Below are 23,222 nucleotides of genomic sequence, written 5' to 3' on the forward strand. Positions count from 1 at the left end.
TCTCAGCTGAACGTTAAACTGCTGGAAATATAAATAAAATGAAACAAATTGTAGGAAACTCGCGTTGCATAGTTTTTTCGTATAAAAATATTGAATATAACTTATATTACAATAGTTTGGGGAAAAAGACATCCATAATTTTCTCGGTAGATGGCTGTGTTGATCGATATCCCGTAATGTAAAGTTTATGCTCGTTGTCAAGACGACATTTCACAATAAAAAAATTCTTTTACTGTTTTTTGTTTGTTCCATTCAGTTATGAGTTAGAGGGTGTCAGCAATGGAAGTCAGCAAAAAGGAAATTCTGTACATTTTACAGTTTTTCTTTGATAAAGGCGAAAATGCAAGCCAGGCAGCTGAAATTGGGAATGTTGTTTATGAAACCGATATTGTAACAGCTGCGTGCAATTTTGGTTTCGTCGATTCCGTTCAGGCATTTTTAATGCTAAAGAAAATGTTGATAACGTCAAAAATGTCGATAAAATCACAGAAATAGTCGAAAGAGCAAAAGAAAGACTATAAAACCGTTTTAAACTATTTGCGCAAAAATTTTACGCAAAAACAATAGATTACTTTTTTCCCAAAGTAGTATTTCAGAATAAAATAACCGCGATGCAGCAAGAATGAGATGAGCAGATTTTAATTAGAAGTTACATACAAGAAATTGAGTGCACTTTCGTGAGAGTAACTTAGGCTCTCTCTCAGTAAAAAGTTGTGGGACCTAATCAGAGATATTTCTCAGGGAAATTCTTGAAAACAGTCGAGTGATGGGTAGTGTTGCACTTGTATAAGTTAATTTACCCGGTCACGGTTGTTTTAAAAAAAACAATTTTTATCCGGTGAACGGTCTTTATTCGTTGAAACTAAATTTACAACTGAACTTACAATTATTCTTAACTCTAATACTAAAGCTAAGCCCGTGTGCCAGCAACGTGACCCATACTTTGCTGAATAGGCGTTTCCCACGGAAACGCCAATCGCTGCTCTGGTATCTCTTCAAAACCGTTGCGCGTGTGGAGTGTTGGGTTACCGGCATATTTTGGTTCAGGTGTGTGAACTGTTGCGTTAGCTAAAACGTTGCGCATGTGGGGTGTTGGGTTACCATCATATTTTGGTTGAGGAATGTGAGGTGTTGCGTTAGCTCCTCCCTCCTCAAGTGCGGACGTCCCTGTTCGCATCTCCGTAGATTCAGGAGTACCAAGGGCGTTTGGTTTATTACAATTCCTTTGAAAGTCCTTCGGCTTTCTTTTTCCAAAAATTTTAAGTGCAAGTAGTATGACAGCTATTATTATGGATATTGTGAGTGCTGTATTGGAGGTTAAACCCACTTTATTGATTTTGTTGATCGTCTCCAGCTTCTTCAAATTTTGTATTTGGAGACCTTTCATCATCTGCAAGGATAATATTTCTTCGAATGGCGTCTTCGGGTTTCGTTTTTGTAGAACAGGTGGAAGAGGTTGTAAATTACTAATTTCATGTACGTAGAAATTTTTGTTTTGCACCTTGATAGTGGAGTTGTGGTGTTGGATTATAAATGTTCCATTCAGTTCTATTGATTTGCCATCTATTTCGATTAAACCATTATAATTGTTCAAAAATAGTATTCCGGGTTGTACTTCTTCTAGGTTGCTAATGTGGTCAGCGTTGATAAGCGTGCAATTTGGGCGTCTACTATTTATAAGATTACTAATACAGCTATTATTATTTATTTCTATAACAAATTGTTATTTTATTATATGCTCTACATTCCTTTTTTAGTCCGTATATTTTCGTTTTACATTTTATTATTTTTTCATAATCAATTTTATTAATTTTATTTTCCTTTTTTACTCCTTTGAGTATTATCTTTTCACAAGTTTCTTTATTAGTAGTAGGTAAGCTTAGAATATAAATTATAGAAGTGCCATTTGAGGCTATTCTTATATCGGTAAATTCTAGTTCTTCTTCAATATTAATGTAAGGTATTTCTTCTTTTCCAATAATTTTTTCAATTGTGCTTATTTCTAGATTCGACAATATAAATGAATTAACAATATTTGATTTTGCTTACATTGGGCATTCAGGCGTATTCAATATTAATAAGCTCTTCCTTAATTAATTGTAATTTATATTTAATTTTAAGACCTAGTTCTAATTTTACATTTTCATTATTTTTTAAGTTTTTAAGTATTTCATTTGTGTTATTACTTGCTTCATTTATTTTATCTAAAAATTTTTTGTTTATTATTACTTGTCTATCGTTATTTTCTAGCAAATTTCCAATATTTTTTTAATAAAAAGGTTATAATTATGGACCTATAGTTATTTATCTAATTTTTAAATTTCTATCGTTGGCCTATGGCATTTATAACGATTTTTCTTATTATCTAATGATCGAACGCCTATGGCATTTTACTCGATTTTCCCTATTATCTAATGATCGAACGCCTATGGCATTTTACTCGATTTTCCCTATTATCTAATGATCGAATGCCTATGGCATTTTACTCGATTTTCCCTATTATCTAATGATCGAACGCCTATGGCATTTTACTCGATTTTCCCTATTATCTAATGATCGAACGCCTATGGCATTTTACTCGATTTTCCCTATTATCTAATGATCGAATGCCTATGGCATTTTACTCGATTTTTCCTATTCGCTAAAGATTACATTAATTATTTTCAAATTAAATTTAATCATATTAAAATTCCTTTGATTTTAATTGTATCAAAATTAATTCAATTTAATAGAACTAAATTTGGTTTAATTTCTTGAAATTAATTCAATTCGATGGATGCGAATTTAAATTAATATGAAGAAATTCAGTTTAATTTTCTATAATTAAAATATTTTTTTTTTCTTTGTCCTTTTCTTTTTCTTTTTCCTTTTTTGTGTTGTTTTTTTTTTTTGGTGATTTTCCTTCTTGTTATGAGGCCTGGTGAACCAAGTACGCTTTGGGTGGTAAGGTTAACTTCTGATATTACTTTTGTGAACAGTTCGGCCTGATTGGGTTTTGACTGTAGTCCTATTATTTTCTGCAACTATTTCTTTCTTGTATCTTGATGATAGTTTGGAGCCTAATCTTTTATTTATTTTGACAAATATCTCTTCACCTACGGAGTAATCTTTCGTTTTTTTCCTGTTTTTATTGTGATAGTCAAGGTCCTTTATTTGCTTCTTTGTAAGTAATTCTATATTTTGTTGTCTATGTCTTTCTAACTCTTGGGGGTCTGTGGTAACTCTGGTACCGAAAAATGTTTCTAAGGGTTTTTTCTTGGTGGTTGAATGAATTGTCGAGTTGTATTCTTTAACAGATTTAAAAAGTAGTTCCTCGAAAGTCAGACTATTGTTGTCGGATTTTAGGCATCTCATAATTTCAGAGAGAGTAGAGTGAAATCTCTCTACTTGTCCGTTTGTCGTGCTAGCGTAAGGCGGTGTAACATATACTTCGATGTTCATTTGATCCTTCAATAGTGATGAAATTGAGGCAGAGTTCAGTGATTTCTCATTGTCGATTACAACAAGTTTGGGAATTCCAAATGCAATCATTAGTTCACGTATTGGATCTTTTATGTGCTCTACTGCTCGGGATGGGATTATTTTTACTTGTGCGTATTTGGAGTATTTGTCAACAGAAGTGAGAATGAACCTTTTTTCTGTGGAGTAAATGTCTATATGGACGATTTCTCCAGGGTTTTGTGGAATCGGGGTGGCTTGGATTTCTGGCTTTGGGGGGTGTCTATCGTATTTTTGCTGAAGGCAAGTTGAGCACTGTTTGACCTTTTTCTCTATTTTGGAGTTCATGCTAGGGAAATAGTATTTTTTTAGAATTTGAATTTTATTCTCACGGCTATTTCTATGGGCTCGTTGGTGCTCTGTTAGTATTATTTCTTCTTGTTCGGTTTCGTTTGTGATATCCTGTAATAAAGTTTGTGTAAAACGGATTTTAATGTTTCTGAAATGTAGTGGATACATTTCTTGAATTTTACCCATAATATTTTCTGTTGTGTAGAGTCCGTTAACAAGTGCTGGGTCTAAACGTTGTTTAAAAATGTCTATTAAATCCTGGGTGGAATAGTGTGTTTTGGTTATAGTATGTCTGTGAAAACTGGGGAAAGGCAGTTCAAAAGTGTAGTTGTTTTCATTTCCGACTAGTAAAAATAACTGATTCTTAAATGCGTTTATTGGGGCTTCTGTAGCAGGTATGAGGATATGAGCAGAGCTTTCGTCACTATGGTCTGTTGTCGTGAGGGTATTTACCTCGGATTTAGGTGGTCTTGAAAGAGCGTCTGCCACGACATTAGTTTTACCAGGTTTATAGTAGATTTCATAATTATACTCTTCTAAAATGCATTTCCATCTTTTCATTTTTGCGTTATGATTTTTATTGCTTAAAGCAAACGTAAGGGGTTGGTGGTCGGTGTAAATTATTACTTTGGCTGAACCGTAGAGATAATTCCGTAGCGTGTTCAATGCCCAAATTATCGCCAACATTTCCTTCTCATTGGCGGCGTAATTCTCTTCTGTCTTTGATAAGGATCTAGATATGAACGTAATAGGTTTACCGGATTGTTCTAAAACAGCACCTAACGCATAGTTTGATGCGTCGGTTGTCAGATGGAATTCTTTTTTGAAATCTGGGTATGTGAGTATAACTTCCTCAGATATTAATGAAGTTTTAATTTGATGGAAAGCTTGCTTGGCATTATTATTCAGCGTGATTAACTTTTTACTGGAGTTAGTTTTTGAAGCTCGTCCGTCTTCTCCTCTAAGGAGTGAAGTCAGTGGTCTTGCTAATTTAGCGTAGTCTCGTATAAATCGTCGGTAGTAACCTGATAATCCAAGAAATGATCTCAGATCTTTCAACGTCCTGGGATAAGGAAAATCCTGGATGGCTTTTACTTTGTTAGGATTTGTCTTAATACCATTTCGTGATATTACTACACCTAGAAACTCTACTTCGTCCTTAAAAAATTCACACTTATCCAACTGTACTTTCATTCGAGCGTTTTCGAGTGTTCGGAAAATGGTTTCTAAATTCTCTAAGTGGCTACGTTCGTCCTTACCAAGTACTATTATGTCGTCTATATAGACATAACAGATTTTTCCAATGTGATCCCTAAGTATGTCATCAAGGGCACGCTGGAAAATGGCTGGTGCATTTTTCAAGCCGAATGGGAGTCTTGTAAATTCATACTTCCCATTATTGACTGAAAAAGCTGTCTTTTCCATGTCAGATTCCTTCAAAGGAATTTGGTGGAAGCCGCTTTTCAGGTCGAGAACAGAGAAAAATTGGCTACTTCCTAGTTGCGAGATTATTTCATTTATTTCAGGTATAGGGTATTTGTCCGCTACTGTCACTGCATTCAATTTTCGGTAATCGATAACAAGTCTATATTTTTTCTGTCCGGAGGCGTCTAGTTTTTTAGGTACTACCCAAATAGGTGAGTTGTATGCAGATCTTGATCGTCTAATGATTCCATCTCTTAGTAAGGTTTCAATCTCTTGGGTTACAAAGTCTCTCATAGCTAAAGGATAGGGATAATATTTGGAATAAATTGGGCTGTCCGAAAGAGTCTTAATTTCCCCAACTACCGTGGTGGTATAGGTAAGCTTTGCATTGGGTTCCGAAAATAATTTGGAATATTTTCTTGTTAAATAATTTATGTCATTTTTCTGCTGCAATGTCATGTGTTCAGTCCTAATATCAATTTTATTAACGTCCGCTGAGAATTTTTGTTTAATTTTAATAACTGTATTGTTACCAATTTTTAGTGTATTATCGTGGATATTTATAATAGCAGACAAGTCTCTTAGACTATCGTTACCAAGAATTCCGTGGAAAGAATTTAATGTTGGGAGTAGGAAGAATTTTAAATTTGTATCATTTTTCCCGAAAAGATTTACCAAGGTGTGATGGGTGATTTCTATTTTTCCGGCTATGGAGTTTGCGAAGAAAGGTTGTTCATTAAGAAGAGGCTTTAAAACAAGATTTGGCTGAATATAATTCTTACTAGAACCAGTATCTAGTAATATCTTAATGATTTTTCCGTTCTTCGTCCGACACTCTATGTACGGTAACGAAGAACACGTCATTCTAAAAAATGTATATCCGTAAAGTCAGCTGAGGTTTCATGTTCCTGAGACAACTGCGGATTATATCCATGATTCAATGCCGTCTCATATTCGTCCATTGTAGGTACACATTCTTGTTCGTATCCTTCCTGTTGGACTTCCTGTTGTTGCCGTTCACTTTCAATATGAAAGTTCCTCTGAAACTTGTATGGTATTTGATGAGAAGTGTTGGATGGCCTCTTTTCAGCTGGTTTACTTGGTCCTGGTCTATTCATGTAATTAATTGCCTTAGATTGCATGGAATGATCAATTTCCATGGGTTCCGGTCTCGGTAATGGTTTTGCAGCTACTGGGCGAGGGGGTGTGAATGTATTTCTGACCTGAGGGTAAGGTTGAGAAAGCCATGGTTGAGTTGGCGGTTGAAAGGATGTAGGATACTGTTGAGAAGTTCGTTGTGTATTCCAACCAAATTGAGCAGGTGAAGTCCTTTGGTAGTACTGTGACATATTTCTGGGTGGTAGAGGTGGAGGGGTTTGTTGTGGGTAATATGGTCGAGGAATATGGTAGGATGCTCGCGTATTTAGAGGCATATTCCTTTGTCCATTTAACTTTACAGGTGCTGGAGGTGCCTGTCTATTTGACCTATTATGAGGGGAAAAGTTTACTTGGTTTTCGAGGATTTCACATAGATGAAGTGAATGTGGGAGGTCCTTTGGTTCCTTTACCGCTAGAAGCCTTGGCATATCGCCGTTGAGTCCATTTATGAAGGCATCTCGAGCTTTTTCTCTATACATGTTCGTTAAGACTCTTATAGCTTCTGGGCTCTCCTCCATGCAAGATATTTTGTTTAATATTAAGGACAGGTGGGAATAAACTAGTTGATAAAAATCCCGAATCTGTAAACGTCCCTGAACCAAGCTACAAAGTTGGTACTCGAGAGTTTTAGATCTCGTTTATCAGCATAGTGCCAAGTTAAACAAGAGCGAATAGCCGTCCAATTTAATGGAATATTATAAGATTCCAAAACTTCGTCTGCATGACCTACAATTTTGTTCCTTATTGTCATGAGTATCCCGAAATATCTCGGAGTCCCCTGATATTGACCATAGTACTCTAAAAGTCTCTCTATACTTTTTTTCCAGGAGCTAAACTCACTTGGATTTCCTGAAAATTCTCTTATTGTCCTAGCTATTTCTGGGACACGGTCCGAATCTGTGGTTCCTTGTGCAACTACGGGTTCGTCCCTCAAATTAAGGAATTCGTAGTTAGGGTTCACTAGATTGTTCACTAGCTTCTGTCCTTCACTTTCAAAAATATTTTTTACTACTCTACGGATTGTCTCTTCTAATCCTGTCATTGCACTACTGCTGGCCGCGGTGCCAGTGTTCAGCACGGAAGGTCGGAGTATCGAAGGTATGTTATCGTCAGGCATTTTGTATTTACTTTTAAATTTAAAAAATTTTCCTTTCTAGATTTTTTTTTTTTTTTCACCTTTTTTTTTGTTGCATTAATTTTCAAAATTTCTATGAATTTTTCTTTCTAGATTTCTTCTTCACTTTTATTTAAATGCATCAATTTTCTTAAACTTACAAAATTTTTATTAATATGAATTTTCTTTTCTAGATTTTTTTTTTTCACTTTTGTTTAAATGCATCAATTTTCTTAAACTTACAAAATTTTTATTAATATGAATTTTCTTTTCTAGATTTTTTTTTTTCACTTTAGAATTTCTCTTGATTCTTTAACGAATTATTTAAAAGGTTTCAATTTTATAATACTTAATTATATACTTAATTTTATAGATACTTAATATGTAATCTTACATTAGTATGATTGAATCCAGCGACATCTCCTCTTTTATGGGGTCCTGGGTGCGGGCAGAGCGGCTTGGCATCCGTTGCCGTCCTTTTCCTCTGCAGTTCGTCCTGCAGCTACTTGGGGGCCTCGTTCTCTACACTCGCGTTTTTTTTTCGGGACCGACAGTTCCGCCGTTAACACTTATACAACACTTATATTCTATGTATTTCGTACGACACGTTAACGTTCGCGTTTGTTCTAACGGGATTAGCGCACTATCGGTCCCTGCTCGGGCGCCAGTTAATTTACCCGGTCACGGTTGTTTTAAAAAAAACAATTTTTATCCGGTGAACGGTCTTTATTCGTTGAAACTAAATTTACAACTGAACTTACAATTATTCTTAACTCTAATACTAAAGCTAAGCCCGTGTGCCAGCAACGTGACCCATACTTTGCTGAATAGGCGTTTCCCACGGAAACGCCAATCGCTGCTCTGGTATCTCTTCAAAACCGTTGCGCGTGTGGAGTGTTGGGTTACCGGCATATTTTGGTTCAGGTGTGTGAACTGTTGCGTTAGCTAAAACGTTGCGCATGTGGGGTGTTGGGTTACCATCATATTTTGGTTGAGGAATGTGAGGTGTTGCGTTAGCTTATACTAAAAATTTATTAACTGTTAGAGGTTGAAAAAACATAAAGTTTAAAGAAATTGTTTTTATTTGAAATGACTGCATACATTTGTAACTAATAAAGGCTTTAAAATTGAAATAATTGGAAGTTTTTCTATTAAAACTCTCAGAAAATCTATTTAATACCCAATCAATAATTTTATAGTTAAGAATTAAAAAATTTTGCAAACAACGCGTTTGACATTTATATAAATAAATAAATAATTGGCGCGTACACTTCTGTTAGATATTTGGACGAGCTCCTCGTCATATTTGTGGTGTGCGCCTTGATGTTGGTCCATAAATGGAAGGAGTTTTAATATTCGTATTAAATCCTGTTAACAAGTTGCCTTTTGAAAAAGATTAAACTTTCTTTTCTACGAAAAACTATTAAAATAAATATTTTCTTTGCCGAATCGATTTTATTGGTTTATTGAATTGGCTGTTTTGTACAGAAAGCTATAGTAATAAACTTTTGCATTTGAAATAATCTCATACCACAGATGTGTTCAATCGCTGTCTACTATTGCCCCAATTGTGCGGCATTTCAAATTTGCTAAAAGGCCTGCCTCTAAAAATAAAAAAGCCTGTCGCACACGTGTATACTTAACATAAAATCGTATAATACAAATCTCTTTATTTTTGCTCGTGCCCGAATTTTATGTTGGTGTTTTGCTAATGCCGACAGGTGGCGTAAACCTTATGACAGTAAAAAGGAAAAACATAAATGGAAAAAAATATGTTTAGACATCTTTCAGATGGAATTTCCAAATAAATTGGACTAGAAATCTTTCGTGCTGCATATTTTCACTTGACCCAATAAAATTTATGGACACTTTTCTAATATTAAAAGAATCAGTATGATTATAGAGGTAACATTTTTTTACGCTTTCTTTCCCTTGCACATTTCACAACTAATGCGATGAGCCCAGAAACGTCCAGCATACTTTTCGTGGACTAGTGTAAGTATTTTTTCAGGTCAGTCCATAAGTTCGTGCGTTTTTAAAGGTGGTTTTAAAATTAATAAAAAAGATGTTTAAAGTATTTATTAATCAATAATATATTTTCCTTCATTATTTACAATGTCTTCCAAACGTTTAGGCAACTTTATAATTCCCTGCTCAAAAAATTTGGAGCCAAAATACGCTTCGGTATCCCTTTTTATAGTTTCTTTTGAGGAGTAGTTCTTGTTACTCATATGGAATTGAAGTCCACGGAAAAGGTGATAATCACAAACAAAACTTTGCGTCTATTCACTAAAGACGGTCGATTTTTGTTAAGTGTCTCATTCAGGTTTGATAGCTGATGTGAATAATAATCAGCAGTTATCGTCTGGTTTGGTTCCAGAAGTTCATAATAAACAATACCGCCCACATCCCATCAAATAGACAGGAGAATCTTCTTGGGGTGAAGGCCATCTGTAGGGGTCGGTTCTGGTGCTTCATCTTTATCTAACCATTGGCGTTTGCGAACAGGATTATTGTAAAGGACCCATTTTTCATCACCAGTAACGATACGGTTAAAAAAACTATCATTTTCAAGCCGTTGCAGCGGCTGAGAACACACATTCACTCTCTGCTGAAAATTCGCGACGGAAAGTCTATGCGGAACACATTTCCCCAGCTTTGAAACCTTTACCAACTGAACCAGATGTCTGTGAACTGTTCCATGCGATGAATTTAACCTCTGAGCTATCATATCGACTACCAAATTTCGCTCCGTTTGCACGAGTTCGAGCAAGGCGTCGGAGTTAAAGACTTCAGGACGACCAGCGCGCGGGGCATCCTCCACGTCGCAGTTACCACTTCGGAATATTGAAAACCACTTTTGCGCAGTCCTTACACTCACGGCGTGGTCTACTCGCTTTTCCAGAAACAGGCCGTTTACAGATAGACTAACACGGATACGTGCAAAATAACTAAACACACAAGACCCAATTTCAACAAATCCAGAACTGACGAGTTGGTAAGAAAGCCACAAGCAGACATATCCAGAATTACGTCAATAATAACGGATCACTGGCCTTTGGAAGCCCATGCCAGGAAGTGGAGGTGGCAGTACACCGGTAGATGAAAAAGGTTAAGAGGAATCTAAGGAAGCAGTGCCCAATTCTAAGTAGTCTACGACATAGGATGCTGGGGGAATTCTCGATAGTTAGCTTGGAAGAAATTGCAGAAAATAAAATATACGACATAGGAAGATTCATAGTCAAATAAAGATGGTTCGACTAATAAAAAAGTTGTGGTCAAAATGGCATCTTTTGTGCTAATTGTGTCTGGGCTGTGTCACTCAGACAACCCCTCCACCAGCACTACCCTAACTATAATGGTAACCTCTCATGGAACTTATCATGTTTGTGTTTGCCAAGAATTATCAAGGAACCAGTCAGACCACAACAGTAACTACTGGACCCGGACAGTATATACATAGACAGACATTAAACGACATTCAGCGTCAGAATTTTACCACCTTCCTAAACTGCCGACCCCCGAATGCCGTTATCAACCCCCATCACTTATTGCAGACACTCAACTGCCACGTGAGACCCGCGTAACTTTGGCTCAATCACGATCTGGATTTTGTAGCAAGTTAAACTACTACTTCTCCAGAATCCACCCCGACATTTTCCATATATGTCCGGTATGAAAAGGTACACCGTACGATACTAACCACCTATTCACATGCTCTCTTAAACCCACCCTAACCCCTCTCTCTCATACTGAACCAAATTTGTTCAAACTGTAGGTTTCCTGGGCCTACCGTTAGATGAGTTAGACGAGGAGGATTGGTGACTACACTGTACTGGCAGGGCCTAGTGCACTAATACAACAAAAACAAAAACCCTATGTTGTTTTCAGGTTCCCCCATTGTATTCAAATGGTATTTATTCAATAAATTGGGCCAAAATCCCAGTGATACTGCAATACTGGGCCAACCCGAGACAGAGGTGGAGCAAGCTCCTAAAACACTCCGTCTATTTCCAAAAATCAGTTTAACATTTGTTGTTCTCCTATGGAGAATCTATCAGATGTTAAGCTGATAAGAACAGACTACACTTTGATCTTAGCCATAAGGCCGAGAAGCGATAACTTAATACAGTTCAAGGTACAGCACTTAAATTAAAAAACATGTAAGCCCTGTGAGAATTTCAACAGCAGCGTAAAAATCAGCAATTTATTATGTGATTATGTCAATAGCAAGCGGCCAGCAAGAAGGGTGAACGGATATGTCAATGATATGAAACCAAGCGCTTCACCCCAAAGATGACAGATTTATAAAAACCTTTTCACCATGGTTTCACCCTTAAGTTATTTTTTTTGTGTTATTGCGATCTTCTTTTTGTTTGTACATGAATATATAGAAGTCCCTATGCAGGTATGGATGTGCAATGGATATACAATGGGCTTTTGTGATTTGTTCCTACGGTTGCAAAACTGGCTTTTTTGATGATCTCATTGCTGATCGTAAACAATGTTATTAAATTCTATAAGTATTTATAAATAAAGGCAAACCGGACTTTTTATGCATACGTTTACCAAAGAGGTCATTTAGGTAGGAAAGGTGGATCCAGTACTCCAATACAAACAAGAAGATGGTTGGAAGCTTATATTATGGATAGAGTTCAACAGGAGTAGGTCTTTTCATTTTCTATTCATAGGACGATGGCGCAACAATGCGAGGCCAGGTCGCTCAGGCTTTCTATATGTGAAGGCTACCATTGATTGTAATTACCCAAAAGCAGTTTAGCTGTTATAATATCGGATGTTTTTTAAGAGCTTGAGAAATTATAATAATATTTTAAAACAGAATTTTAAGGATTTTTCTTTTATATATCCTGGTTGATAATTTCATGACATTTATTTTTGAATATGATACGGCATATGTCCATCGCGGCTACGAGTTCATGGTCTATTCGATTAATACAATTTTTGACTACTTTTTCTGCTAAATCTGACCGTATGGCGTCAATGATGGCTTGAATATTGCAATACATCTCTTGTTAAGCTCACTTTCGCCTCGTCTTGTTGGAACAAAATTTAGTTGAAATTTAGCTGATTAATTTTTGGAAACAAAAGTTCAGTAGGAATGGCGCGATAGCGCTAGCCATTCACCGTAACGAAAGCTCCTTCCTAGCTTCAAAAAAAAAAAAAAAGAACCGATGATGCCACCAGTGCTCTATAAACTTCGCGAACAGATTTACTTTTATTTTTTTTTTTTTCAAAGAAAGTTTCCACAATTTGGAAGCGTTGTCCTGGCCTTAAACCATAACTCGACATACCTTGCTGAACAGCAATCCCAACACAGTTCGCCATTATCAACTGTCAAACCATAGTTATAGTTATGGCCGTTCATTGGCCATATAGGATATGATTCATAGAACACTCCATTTTATTAATCTCAGTTCTGCCTGGAACATCTACAGTGGTTAGGTGAAAGTGAGCGACCTACTGTCGTTGAAACTAGAACCATCTGTAAAAATAGCGGTGGGATCTGAGTCTAGCCTCTTTACATATCGTTCCCCTTTGATATTATTTCCGGTAAATTTCTTTTTAAATCAGGTTCGAGTCCCATATTGGAAGATAAAATACCAGATTTGGTCATCCGCTATGGTAGAAAACGAAATTGTGCGAGTAAATTCGGCTGCCAGGTCCAACAATCCACACATTTGACCAATCAATCGTTGTTCAGTGCTGATTTGTTTCGTAAATCAACAGCCAATCTCAGTTTTTTCGTAAACAAGCCGCTGTTATTACCCATGTGACGTCAGCTAATCAGCTCATTAACGGTCTGATCTTGGCTGCGCCTCAATATGCCTGTTCACCATGGAGTTACATATATTGATGTAGTTTTGTCGCACGCTCTTTATCTTATTTCACAGATCCTATCGTTTAATAGGGTCCAGAGGAGCTGACGGGATTATAGATTACTAAAATGTTGAATAGGGCTAATGGAGATTTCGCCTAAAATTATGATAGAGTTTTAAGTACTACTTGGCGGAAAATGATGGATCTGACCATTCGAAGTGAAATTGTAAGAGTAACTTTGGTTGGTATATCATAGGATATTTGGCAACACAACTAGGCCCGCGCATTTCACACGCTTCCTTAAGCTCTTCCAATCAGTCGTTGTTCAAATGGCAACGAAGTAACATGCGGAGTGAGTGTGCTGATTTTTCTCGTATAACACCAATAAATCTCAGATTTTGCCAACCTCTGTTGCAAACAAACCGCTGCTTTATCCCTGATTACGTCAGCAAATCAACTGGTTTATTCACGTTTATTGAGAACTGAATAACGATTTGACATTGGCCCCACCTTTGCATTCTGTCAGTCAGATGTAGATATGAACTTTACAGTAGTTTTGTTGTAAGCTTATTTCTGGAGCCACAAAGATCTACATCCAACTAATGTTCCGAAGCTTTTTTGCTATTTCTAAAATGAAACTAATTTGTTCTTCATTTTTATTAAAAATATATCAATAATTCGGTAAAATTTGATTAATAGCTCCATCTAATTTTGCTTTATACTTTCTTACAAAATTACTCTTACTTTGAATGTTATTATGCAAACCTGTACGAAACACTCACTGTGTAATGAACCCTTGCAACACGACATCCTGTAGGTGCTAGAATTTCCGGTCATGTTCCTTACATGCTTTCGCGCCTATCTATTCCTCTCAATCACCTTAATTCAGATACTTAAATTCACACACAACACCAATCACACATAATTTTTTATACCCGGAAGTGAAAAAATGGGCTCTTGTTTTTTATCCGTCGTACGCTGAGAAATAACAAAAGATGATGTGATTTTTCATTTTGGTCGTATTAAATTTTTTACCATGTGTTTAAGCCGCCTCCGAACGCAAATGATTTTTATGAGGAGGTTTTTCATGGCAGAAAAACACTCCGAAGTTTGCCATTGCCTGCCGATGGGCGACTTTTTCTATTACTTCATGTTCATGCATGGAGATTCGAACCTATGCACATCCGAATGGAAGTCTCGCATCAACTCATCCGGCTGCGGCGGCATTTATGTATATACTAGAAGTTATTTTGCTATTTGTTCTTCAGGTTTTGGTCTGAAAACCGCTTAAACTCAGCTAACAAATACATTTACCAAATATTTTATTTATTTATGTATATAGATTAAAAAATATATTTCTTTTGGTTTTCGTTCACAAATTGTGCCAACAGACCTTATACTTTGATAGATGACACTAGTGTAAAAATAAGCGCCTTCGGGCGTTCTTTTGCAGGTCGCATGGAAAGAATTAAAGAATACAGCTAAAATTAATCATGAGAACGATATTGCTAAATATTTCTTCAGGATTTAAACGCATTGCTACTTTGACTTTCTTATTGTATTTATACATATATTTTTGGAGGAATCAGCATATTCTCAGTGCACCATTTTTACCGTGTTGTTTATTAAAAACAATAAAGTGGATTTTCCAGCCGTATACTCTAATTTAGAGATAAAGTCATAAGCAACATTAACGTAAGATTAGTAAATATTTAAAATATTATAGTTTTGGATGGTGTCAGATATTTTTGCCATAATATAATATATCAGAATTTCATATAAAATGAGAGCTATAAATTTTATGGTGGCATAAAATTAAAACAAAAGGATGCTGATACAAATATTTGTCAAGTACATTCCTTCCCATTTTCCATAACCTCTCACAAAAATACTATGAGTCTCTAGGGATTAAACATTTTTTTTCATTTTGTTGCACGGTGGTATTAGGCCAGAATAAATTAGATTAGTTTGGCTAACTTTTATCTTTCATGCCACCATGATTTTGGTCGTCCTGAAGTGTTTATTAAGCATAAGTTCGCAAAGCTATGTAGTGGAACGTAACAACTTCTTCTTCTTTTTCTTGATTGGCGCAATAACCGCTAAAGCGATTTTGACCGAGTTTAACAAAGCGCGTCAGTCGCCTCTTTCTCGTGCTAACCGGCGCTACTTGGACACACCAAGTTCTTCTCCACCTGATCTTTCCAACGCAGAGGAGGCATTCCTCTTCCTCTGCTTCCACCCGGTGGTTATTCACTGCGCCATGTCTATGACGTCGTAAACTTCATGCAGCTCATTGTTCTCATCGTCTCCGATACTCGCGGTCGCCATAGTGCAGAGGTCCAAAAATCTTCTGCAAAATATTTTTATCATCGGATGTTGTCATCGCCCACGCTTCCGCATCATACGTTAGGACGTGCATGATGCGAGCCTTGTAGAGTGTTAGTTTTGTTCGTCGAGAGAGGATTTTACTGCTCAGTTGCCTACTTAGTCCAAAGTAGCACTTGTTGGCAAGAGAGATTTCCAGACTGACATTATTATCGGTATTAATACTGGTTCCTAAATAAACGAAGTCTTTTACAACCTCGAAATCATAACTATCAACAGTGACGTTGGTGCCGATATGCTAGTGGTGTTTGTTTGATGACAAGAGGTACTTCGTTTTGTCCCCGTTCACCACCAGACCCATTCGCTTTGCCTCTTTATCAGTTTGGAGAAGGCAGAATTAACAGCGCAGTGGTTAAGGCCGATGATGGCAATATGATCGGCATACGCCAACAATTGTACGCTCTTTTAAAAAATTGTGCCTGAGCGATTAAGTTCTGCGGCTCGTACGATGCTCTCCAACATCAGGTTAAAGAAGTCACACGACAGCGAGTCACCCTGTCTGAAACCTCGTTTGGTATCAAACGGCTCGGAGAGGTCCTTCCCAATTCTGACGGCACTGCGGGTGTTGAGCAACGTCATCTTAGTTTTGTGGGGACACCAAATTCAGACAACGCGGCATGTAGGTAACTTCTTTTCATACTGTCGAATGCAGTGTTGAAGTCGACGAAAAGATGGTGTGTGTCGATTCTCCTTTCATGGGTATTTCCCAAGATTTGGCGTATTATACAAAACGCTCGCTAGCACCTTATAAGCGATGGTTAGAAGACTAATCCCGCGGTAAATGGAACAGATTGCAGGGCGGAGTGGGCCGATCACATTTAAACTGCAATCGGCGGCATGCTTTCATCCGAGCATGGTTTGCATAGAAGCTGGTGCAAGCACCTTACCAGCTCCTCCCCGCCATGTTTGAACAGCTCAGCCGGCAGTGCGTCAACTCCCGCGACCTTGTTGTTCTTTAGCGGCATTATCGCTATTCTCACCTCGTCATGGTCGGGTAGCGGAACGGCAGTTCCATTGTCAACGATTGGAGTATCGGTAACTTCACATTCTCTGTGACATGCGCAGTTGTCCCTATTTAACGAGTTCGAGAAAAGTTCCTTCCAAAACTTAAGTATGCTGTGGATGGCTGTCCTTGTTTTTACAAGAAATTGCCTCGGTCCTGAAACCTTTTCTAAGATGTCGAAGATTTTTCCTATTGGCCAGCATTTGAAGCTCCTCGCACTCACGTATTTCGCCCTCTCGTTTCTTCATGTTCATAATACGTCTGTCTTCCTTGTTAAGCTCCCGCCGGCTCGCGTTGCGCCCGATCGCAGAGTGGAAGAATGGAGCGAAGCAACTAAAGGGTGATTTTTTAAGAGCTATAGGAAAGTTTTTCAAAAAAACACACGTAAAATTCAGAAAAATGCATGAAATTTTTATTTAAATCGATATTGCAGTCCATATAATTTAATGGTTGAAGATTATCGATCCTCTTAGTCCAATTTTGACCGGCCGGTTTCGCACATATAAATGCTTTAATATTGTCTTCCAATGCGTTAACTGAAGCAGGCTTGTCTGAATAGACATGAACTTCAACATAGCCCCACAAAAATAATCTAAAGGGGTTATATCGCACGATCTATCAGGGTGGCCAATTGACAGGTCCCGAACGTGAAATAAAATGTTCACCGAACTCGCCTCTCAACAAGTCCATTGTTACGCGTGCTGTGTGGCATGTGGCACCGTCTTGCTGAAACCACATGTCATGCAAGTCAAGCTCTTGCATTTTGGGCAAAAAAAGGTTGGATATCATTTCACGGTAGCGCTCACCATTCACAGTTACGTTACGATTCGCAGCATCTTTGAAGAAGTACGGTCCAATGATACCTCCAGAACATAAACCGCACCAAATTGTGGCCTTTTCTGGGTACATTGGTAGCTCTGTCCATTCTTCTGGCTGATCTTCACTTCAAAATCGACAATTCTGCTTATTTACGTACCCATTGATCCAAAAATGAGCTTCGTCGCTGAACACAATTTTTTGATAAAAAAGTGGATCTTCGGCCAACTCTCCAACGCATTTTTATAATAAAATTCAATGATTTGCAAGCGATGTTCGTTTGTAAGACGATTCATGGTTAAATTATAGACCAAACTGAAGATTTTTGACAGTGAAACAAAACACGAAACGTGCGCCAGCTGTTTAAACCAACTTTTTAAAAAGATAATAGCTAAAAAGTCACCCCTTATTATAGCAAAAAAGCAGCTGCGGTTATATTTTCGTCACCCCCCACTTTTCCTTTGAAGTTATGGACTCATTCAAATTGCATTTAAAGAAATCTCCAAAGATGGTAATAATATTGAAAAGTTGAGTCTTATTATCAACCTTAAAGGCCACAATGAAAACAACTCGTGACCAGAGACAAATGAGTTGCAAGTAAATAATTTTTTACGGACGGAAAATATCTACGCCCAATGTTTTTGAAGATATAAACCAGGTTCTAGTTTCAGCTAAAAAGAAGATCGAGAATATATCTACCCTTTTAAAACATATAACCTCTTAAAATACTATCGAGTTCGATGGTCTGGAAAAAAATGTCTGCAATGGAAGCAATAAGTTAATTAATGTAATTTACAAATTCAATTGTAAAACTTTGAAACGAACCATATAGCAGCGCTAAGCGTATACGAGTATGAGCGCTAACATAAAAAATAAATATAAATATAAAATACCATGATCGAGCTCCATTTACTTCTCTACTCATCTCTTTGAATTTCTTCGGCTGTTTCTTGAAGCTGCTAGGAAAAATATTTAAAGTGGCTGCTAAATTTTAACATTTTCAATTTATCAGTTTTCTATATCATTTATCATCTTTCTTTTATAATTTTTTTGTAAACCCACATACACATATGCATATGTCTGTATATATTATATAATATTATGAAATGTCATAGAAATTTCATTTGTAATGGAGTTACCTTCTTTCTTGTGTCATTACTTGTTACTTGGATGGTATGTAAATCTTTGTGGAAATAGTTGTGCATAAAATATTAGCAAATCATTGCAGATGCCATTGGAAAGATTGTAGGAACTCAATGAATTGGCATTTTCATTGTTGTGCCTGTTTTTGTAGTTGTGTCATATTTATTGCATACAATGGCAGCTTTCTTATGCACAAAACATTAATTAAGGCGACTAATTTCGCTATAAATAAGCCGGATAAAATGCATTATGTTAAGCTCTGTGTAGTCATGTTAACACTAACTTACAAGTGGCATCATTGTTGCAACAAACCAGTGAATTAATAATTAGACGCAACATTGTGCGTCGAGCGATCGTTGCAACATACAAATGCACATTCATATTGCACAATTAAGGTTTATTGTACACATAATTCAAAGCAATTTGTAAGCTGTCATGCATTCATCTGCGATTTGCTACTTGCCACTTGCTTCTGTAGGCCATACATACATACGTATGAATGTCAATAGGCATTTGTAATGGAGTGCAGTAAAATGGAATATTGATTATTGCTCCCTGGGTTTCTCTTTTAGAATTTATTTGGATAAGCTGCAGGAATCTCTCATGTTCTTTATAGCCTCAATTTAAGCTTCTGTCTAGCTTAATTTGGTAGCTGATCTTCAAGTATATCAAAGAATTATTATAATTATAATTTAACAGACAAGCTTTATTCACAATTTCCGCAATTTCGATAGAACAGCATGACCAGTTGGACACTCTCTGCGTTTAGGGATTAAAGCTACTTCTCTCTTCCCAAATTACTTAAATACAAAGTCAGGGTAAAGTATATTGTTTCTGTGCTGAGGCTGAAAAAGTACTCAAGTTGAATTTTGTTATTTCGCAGAAGATATAAATTAATTTGAAGTTTACATTTAGTTGTTTTGCACAAATTCATCACTGCTGATCCTACGTGCGTCCTCCGAATCGAATGTATTAAAAAAACATTTACCGTTCGGAGTCTGCTTAAAACTGTAGGTTCTTCCACATGTGGAACAACATCAAGGCGCACCCCACAAATAGGAGTAAGAGCTCGGCCAAACACCTAACAGCAGTGTACGCGAAAATTATTTAGTTTTTTTTAATCTTCGCCAAGTGCTCGATACAAAATTTTGTCCGCATAACGATTTTATATAACAGCATAAAGGAATCGAGATAGATATACATAATTATAACAGGTGGCGCTAAAGTAATCCTCCTATCAGAAAATGCTATAAACTTTGCGATTGGCCCCTAATGTCAGTTCTGTTTTGACATTTGTGTAGTAAACACATGCGAAATACACGTTAATAAACAATGTTACGCTACACTGCTCCAGAACGCGGAATATAGCTGACTATTTATTTGACCAATAATCGGTCGGTGACTTTGGCACAACGTGAATTTCGTCGCAGATTTCCTCGCCGTCCAACGCCTACTGGTGAAACACTGCGACGTTTAGCCGCTCGCCTCGAAGAGACTGGCACAACATGAGATGCTGCCAGGCGTGGCAGACCCCGGAGTAGCCGTTCTGCAGAGAATATTGCTGCTGTAGCCGAGGATGTCATGGAAGCGCCGTCGACATCGACCAGACGACGTGCCACGCAATGGGTATCAGTCGACGGTCTTTACAGCGAATTTTGGTACAAGATTTGAAGATGTTTCCGCACAAAGTCCAGACGGTGCATCAGCTGTTAGCTGCTGACCGCCAATCGCGTCTAACATACGCTCAAGCCATCCTTAATCACCACCAAGAGCAAGATGATTTTTCATCAAAAATAATCACTAGTGATGAGGCCCATTTCCATCTTAGCGGGTACGTAAATAAGAAAAATTTACGCTTCTGAGGCACTGAAAATCCGCGTGTAACCCACGAAGAGCCATTACACCCGCTCAAAGTCACTGTATGGTGTGCTGTTTTCGCTGGAGGAGTCATCGGACCTTTTTTCTTCGAAGACGTCGCGGGCCAAACGGTTACTGTGAATGGTGAGTGTTACAGAGCAATGATCAATGAGTTCTTTTTGCCGCAACTTGATGAATTGGGATTGGAAAACATGTGATTCCAACAGGACGGTGCAACGGCACACACTGCACGTGCCACAACCGATATGCTGAAGGATTCCATTTCCTAGTCTCCCGTTTTGGCGATTTCCAGTGGCCAGCAAGATCGCCTGATTTGACCGCTCCAGACTTCTTTTGTGGGACTCAGACTCTTGCAGCTCTTAAAGACAATATCCGTCAAGAATGTGAGGGCCTATCGCCAGAAGTTTTGTCCAAAGTGATGGAAAATGCCATAAAAAGGGCTCAAATGGCAATCAACTGTGGCGGCGGCCATTTCCATGACATTATATTCTGGACTTGCTGCAAAAAAAATTAAAATACCAAATAAAAATAATCCACAAGAAGAATCAAAGTTTTTCTTTTTTTTTTAAATTACAGCTAAAAAACATCGCAAGGTTACTTTTGTGCCACCTTGTATAACCAAAAGGCCCAGAATTATAAGTGGAGTCGATTTAACAATGTCTGTCCGTCCGCCCACGCGCACGATACGCGAACAAAAATTAATATATTTCTATAGAACTCTATATTTTTTGGCTGATGTGGATTAGTGTGCATTTGGTTTTGTTTTCTTGATCGGTATTACATAATCCAAAATTGAAAAATTTCGTAAGATTAAAAAAAATCTCTGATTAGGAATCATATTATTTCATTCCATTCCATTTTTTACCACTTTGGCAGCAAAGCGTCAACTTGGAACTTTATTTTAAAATTCTCCTCATTTTAAACTTAAAACTCTGCCTTTGTGATCAAATGCATTTTAAGCTGACTATGGCGAGTTGGCTATGGCCAGTACGTCGGTTCTTAGAGTTTTTTATTCCGCAGTCGCGCGATTCCTCCAGCCTCCAGGTCGGGTAATGGAAACTCCAGTAACGCCCAATAGGCCATTCTTGGCGTTTGACTTAGCCGGGTTCTCCTTTGGAAGTGTTGTAGGAACTGTTTGCTTTACATCAGGAAAGCTATCTGCCTGCCACACCCAACTCTACTTGCAAATGTGTGTGAAATGTATATGGAGCACAGCCGTTAAGTAGTGAAATTAAACAAACTAGGTGTGCAAATACAATTACTACGTCACGTCTTGGGCATGCAACAAAACCGGGTGAAATCACGTTACACAAACAAATTGCAAGCCAATTGCGCTAATAAGAAATAATTCGTTTTCACTGCAGTCGCAGTTGACCTGGTATGTGGCGTGTGCCAGTAGGAAGTTGTGGGTGGTTGGTTGCAACAATGTGAACATAAAACAACAATAACAACAACAACATGCTTAAGAAATTGTGTAATATGTGTGTCAGTCGAACGCGACACAATTCACACCTGTAGCAATTTGAACAGTTATCTACACATGTAAATGTACATATGCTGTGGCATGCCACATGCCTCGGGTAACACGCATGCATTTTTGTGCAGCTTCAGCGCGTTAATCAGATAAACGTGTAGCAGAATGCGGTGGTGGTGGTGGCGGTGAGAAACGCGATCTCGCTTTTATGATTTGTTGCGGCAATTTGCATAAATTAAGCTTGAATGCGATTTGTGGCATGCCGCAAAATTGCATTTTGAAAGAAAATCTACTTTTTTGATTTTTGTTATTTTTCTTCTTCTTAATTTCATGTTTTTGCGGGAAATTAACAGCATTATGCCACTGCGATTCACTTCGGCAATCACCTGCTGCTACGGCAAATGCAAATTCTCATTGTGCATCCACGTTACAGCGACCTGTGTTGCACTTTGATGGTTATGTGACATCATTCCATGACCAAGCTGATAAATGAGGTCTTACGCGTGCAAGCAACAGCTTCTTGAAGGTTGGAAAAGTGCAACAAGCAAATTAAGTTGGAAAAAGTGAAGATGCAAGTAAACAGATAAACAATTTAGGTAAAGCAAAAATGTTGCAAGCAAATTGCGAAAATTGCGCAAATAGCGCAAATCAGTTCAACTCCACTCTACCCAACCCAGTTCACTGCAATGCCAAGCGCATTCTTTTTTCAAGCCAGCTATTATTTGTGATTGTGTGCGTTCTTCCTATTTTAGTTAAAAGCAACACAGTAGCTGCTGTGGGTTGTGGTTAGGGTTGTGCGCACTTACACCTGCCACAAGCTGATTACATTAATCACAGCACCAGCGCTGCCAAAGGCAACTCAGTGCAAACAACAATGCAAATGCTGAAAGGCAGCTGGCCAAAAAGCATGCCCGCCGTCTGACTCTATTCATTTTCCGCTGCATTGCAAGGCAAATTTCTACTCAATTCCACTCTACCTCTACTTCATACGATTTCAGCCCAGTTCGGCATAGCCCAACCCAACGCCTGGTTTGCATACAATGCAAAGTCAATCGGCAACGCCACTTCATTTTCTTCAAAACAGCACTTAAGTTTCACTTAACCGCACACTTGCTCACTTTTATATACAAACACACATGTACCTATGGATACTTGTATTTGGTTGGCTGGCTGCGCATGCGCACATTCCGCTTTTTCCT

General features: G+C 37.7%; 1 protein-coding gene and 1 non-coding gene across 2 annotated transcripts; both read right to left on the minus strand.

Annotated features, from left to right (window-relative positions):
* Positions 1 to 839: 839 nt before the first annotated feature.
* On the minus strand, positions 840 to 1,699 carry LOC129238529 (uncharacterized). The gene is made up of 2 exons (XM_054873583.1): positions 1,502 to 1,699; positions 840 to 1,420 (listed from the first exon to the last, which is right to left on the minus strand). The coding sequence occupies exon 2, from the start codon at positions 1,388 to 1,390 to the stop codon at positions 911 to 913; it is 480 nt and encodes a 159-aa protein (XP_054729558.1). The 5' UTR covers positions 1,391 to 1,420; positions 1,502 to 1,699; the 3' UTR covers positions 840 to 910.
* Positions 1,700 to 11,410: 9,711 nt separating this feature from the next.
* On the minus strand, positions 11,411 to 11,606 carry LOC129239824 (U2 spliceosomal RNA). The gene has a single exon (XR_008581951.1). It is a non-coding gene; the product is annotated as a U2 spliceosomal RNA (small nuclear RNA).
* Positions 11,607 to 23,222: the final 11,616 nt, after the last annotated feature.

This window comes from Anastrepha obliqua, chromosome 2 (assembly GCF_027943255.1).
Source record: "Anastrepha obliqua isolate idAnaObli1 chromosome 2, idAnaObli1_1.0, whole genome shotgun sequence".
Lineage (NCBI taxonomy): Eukaryota > Metazoa > Arthropoda > Insecta > Diptera > Tephritidae > Anastrepha > Anastrepha obliqua.

Bases quoted from the DNA above. Each gene is read 5' to 3' on its own strand.
- LOC129238529 (XM_054873583.1), bottom strand. From the start codon at position 1,390: ATGATGAAAGGTCTCCAAATACAAAATTTGAAGAAGCTGGAGACGATC.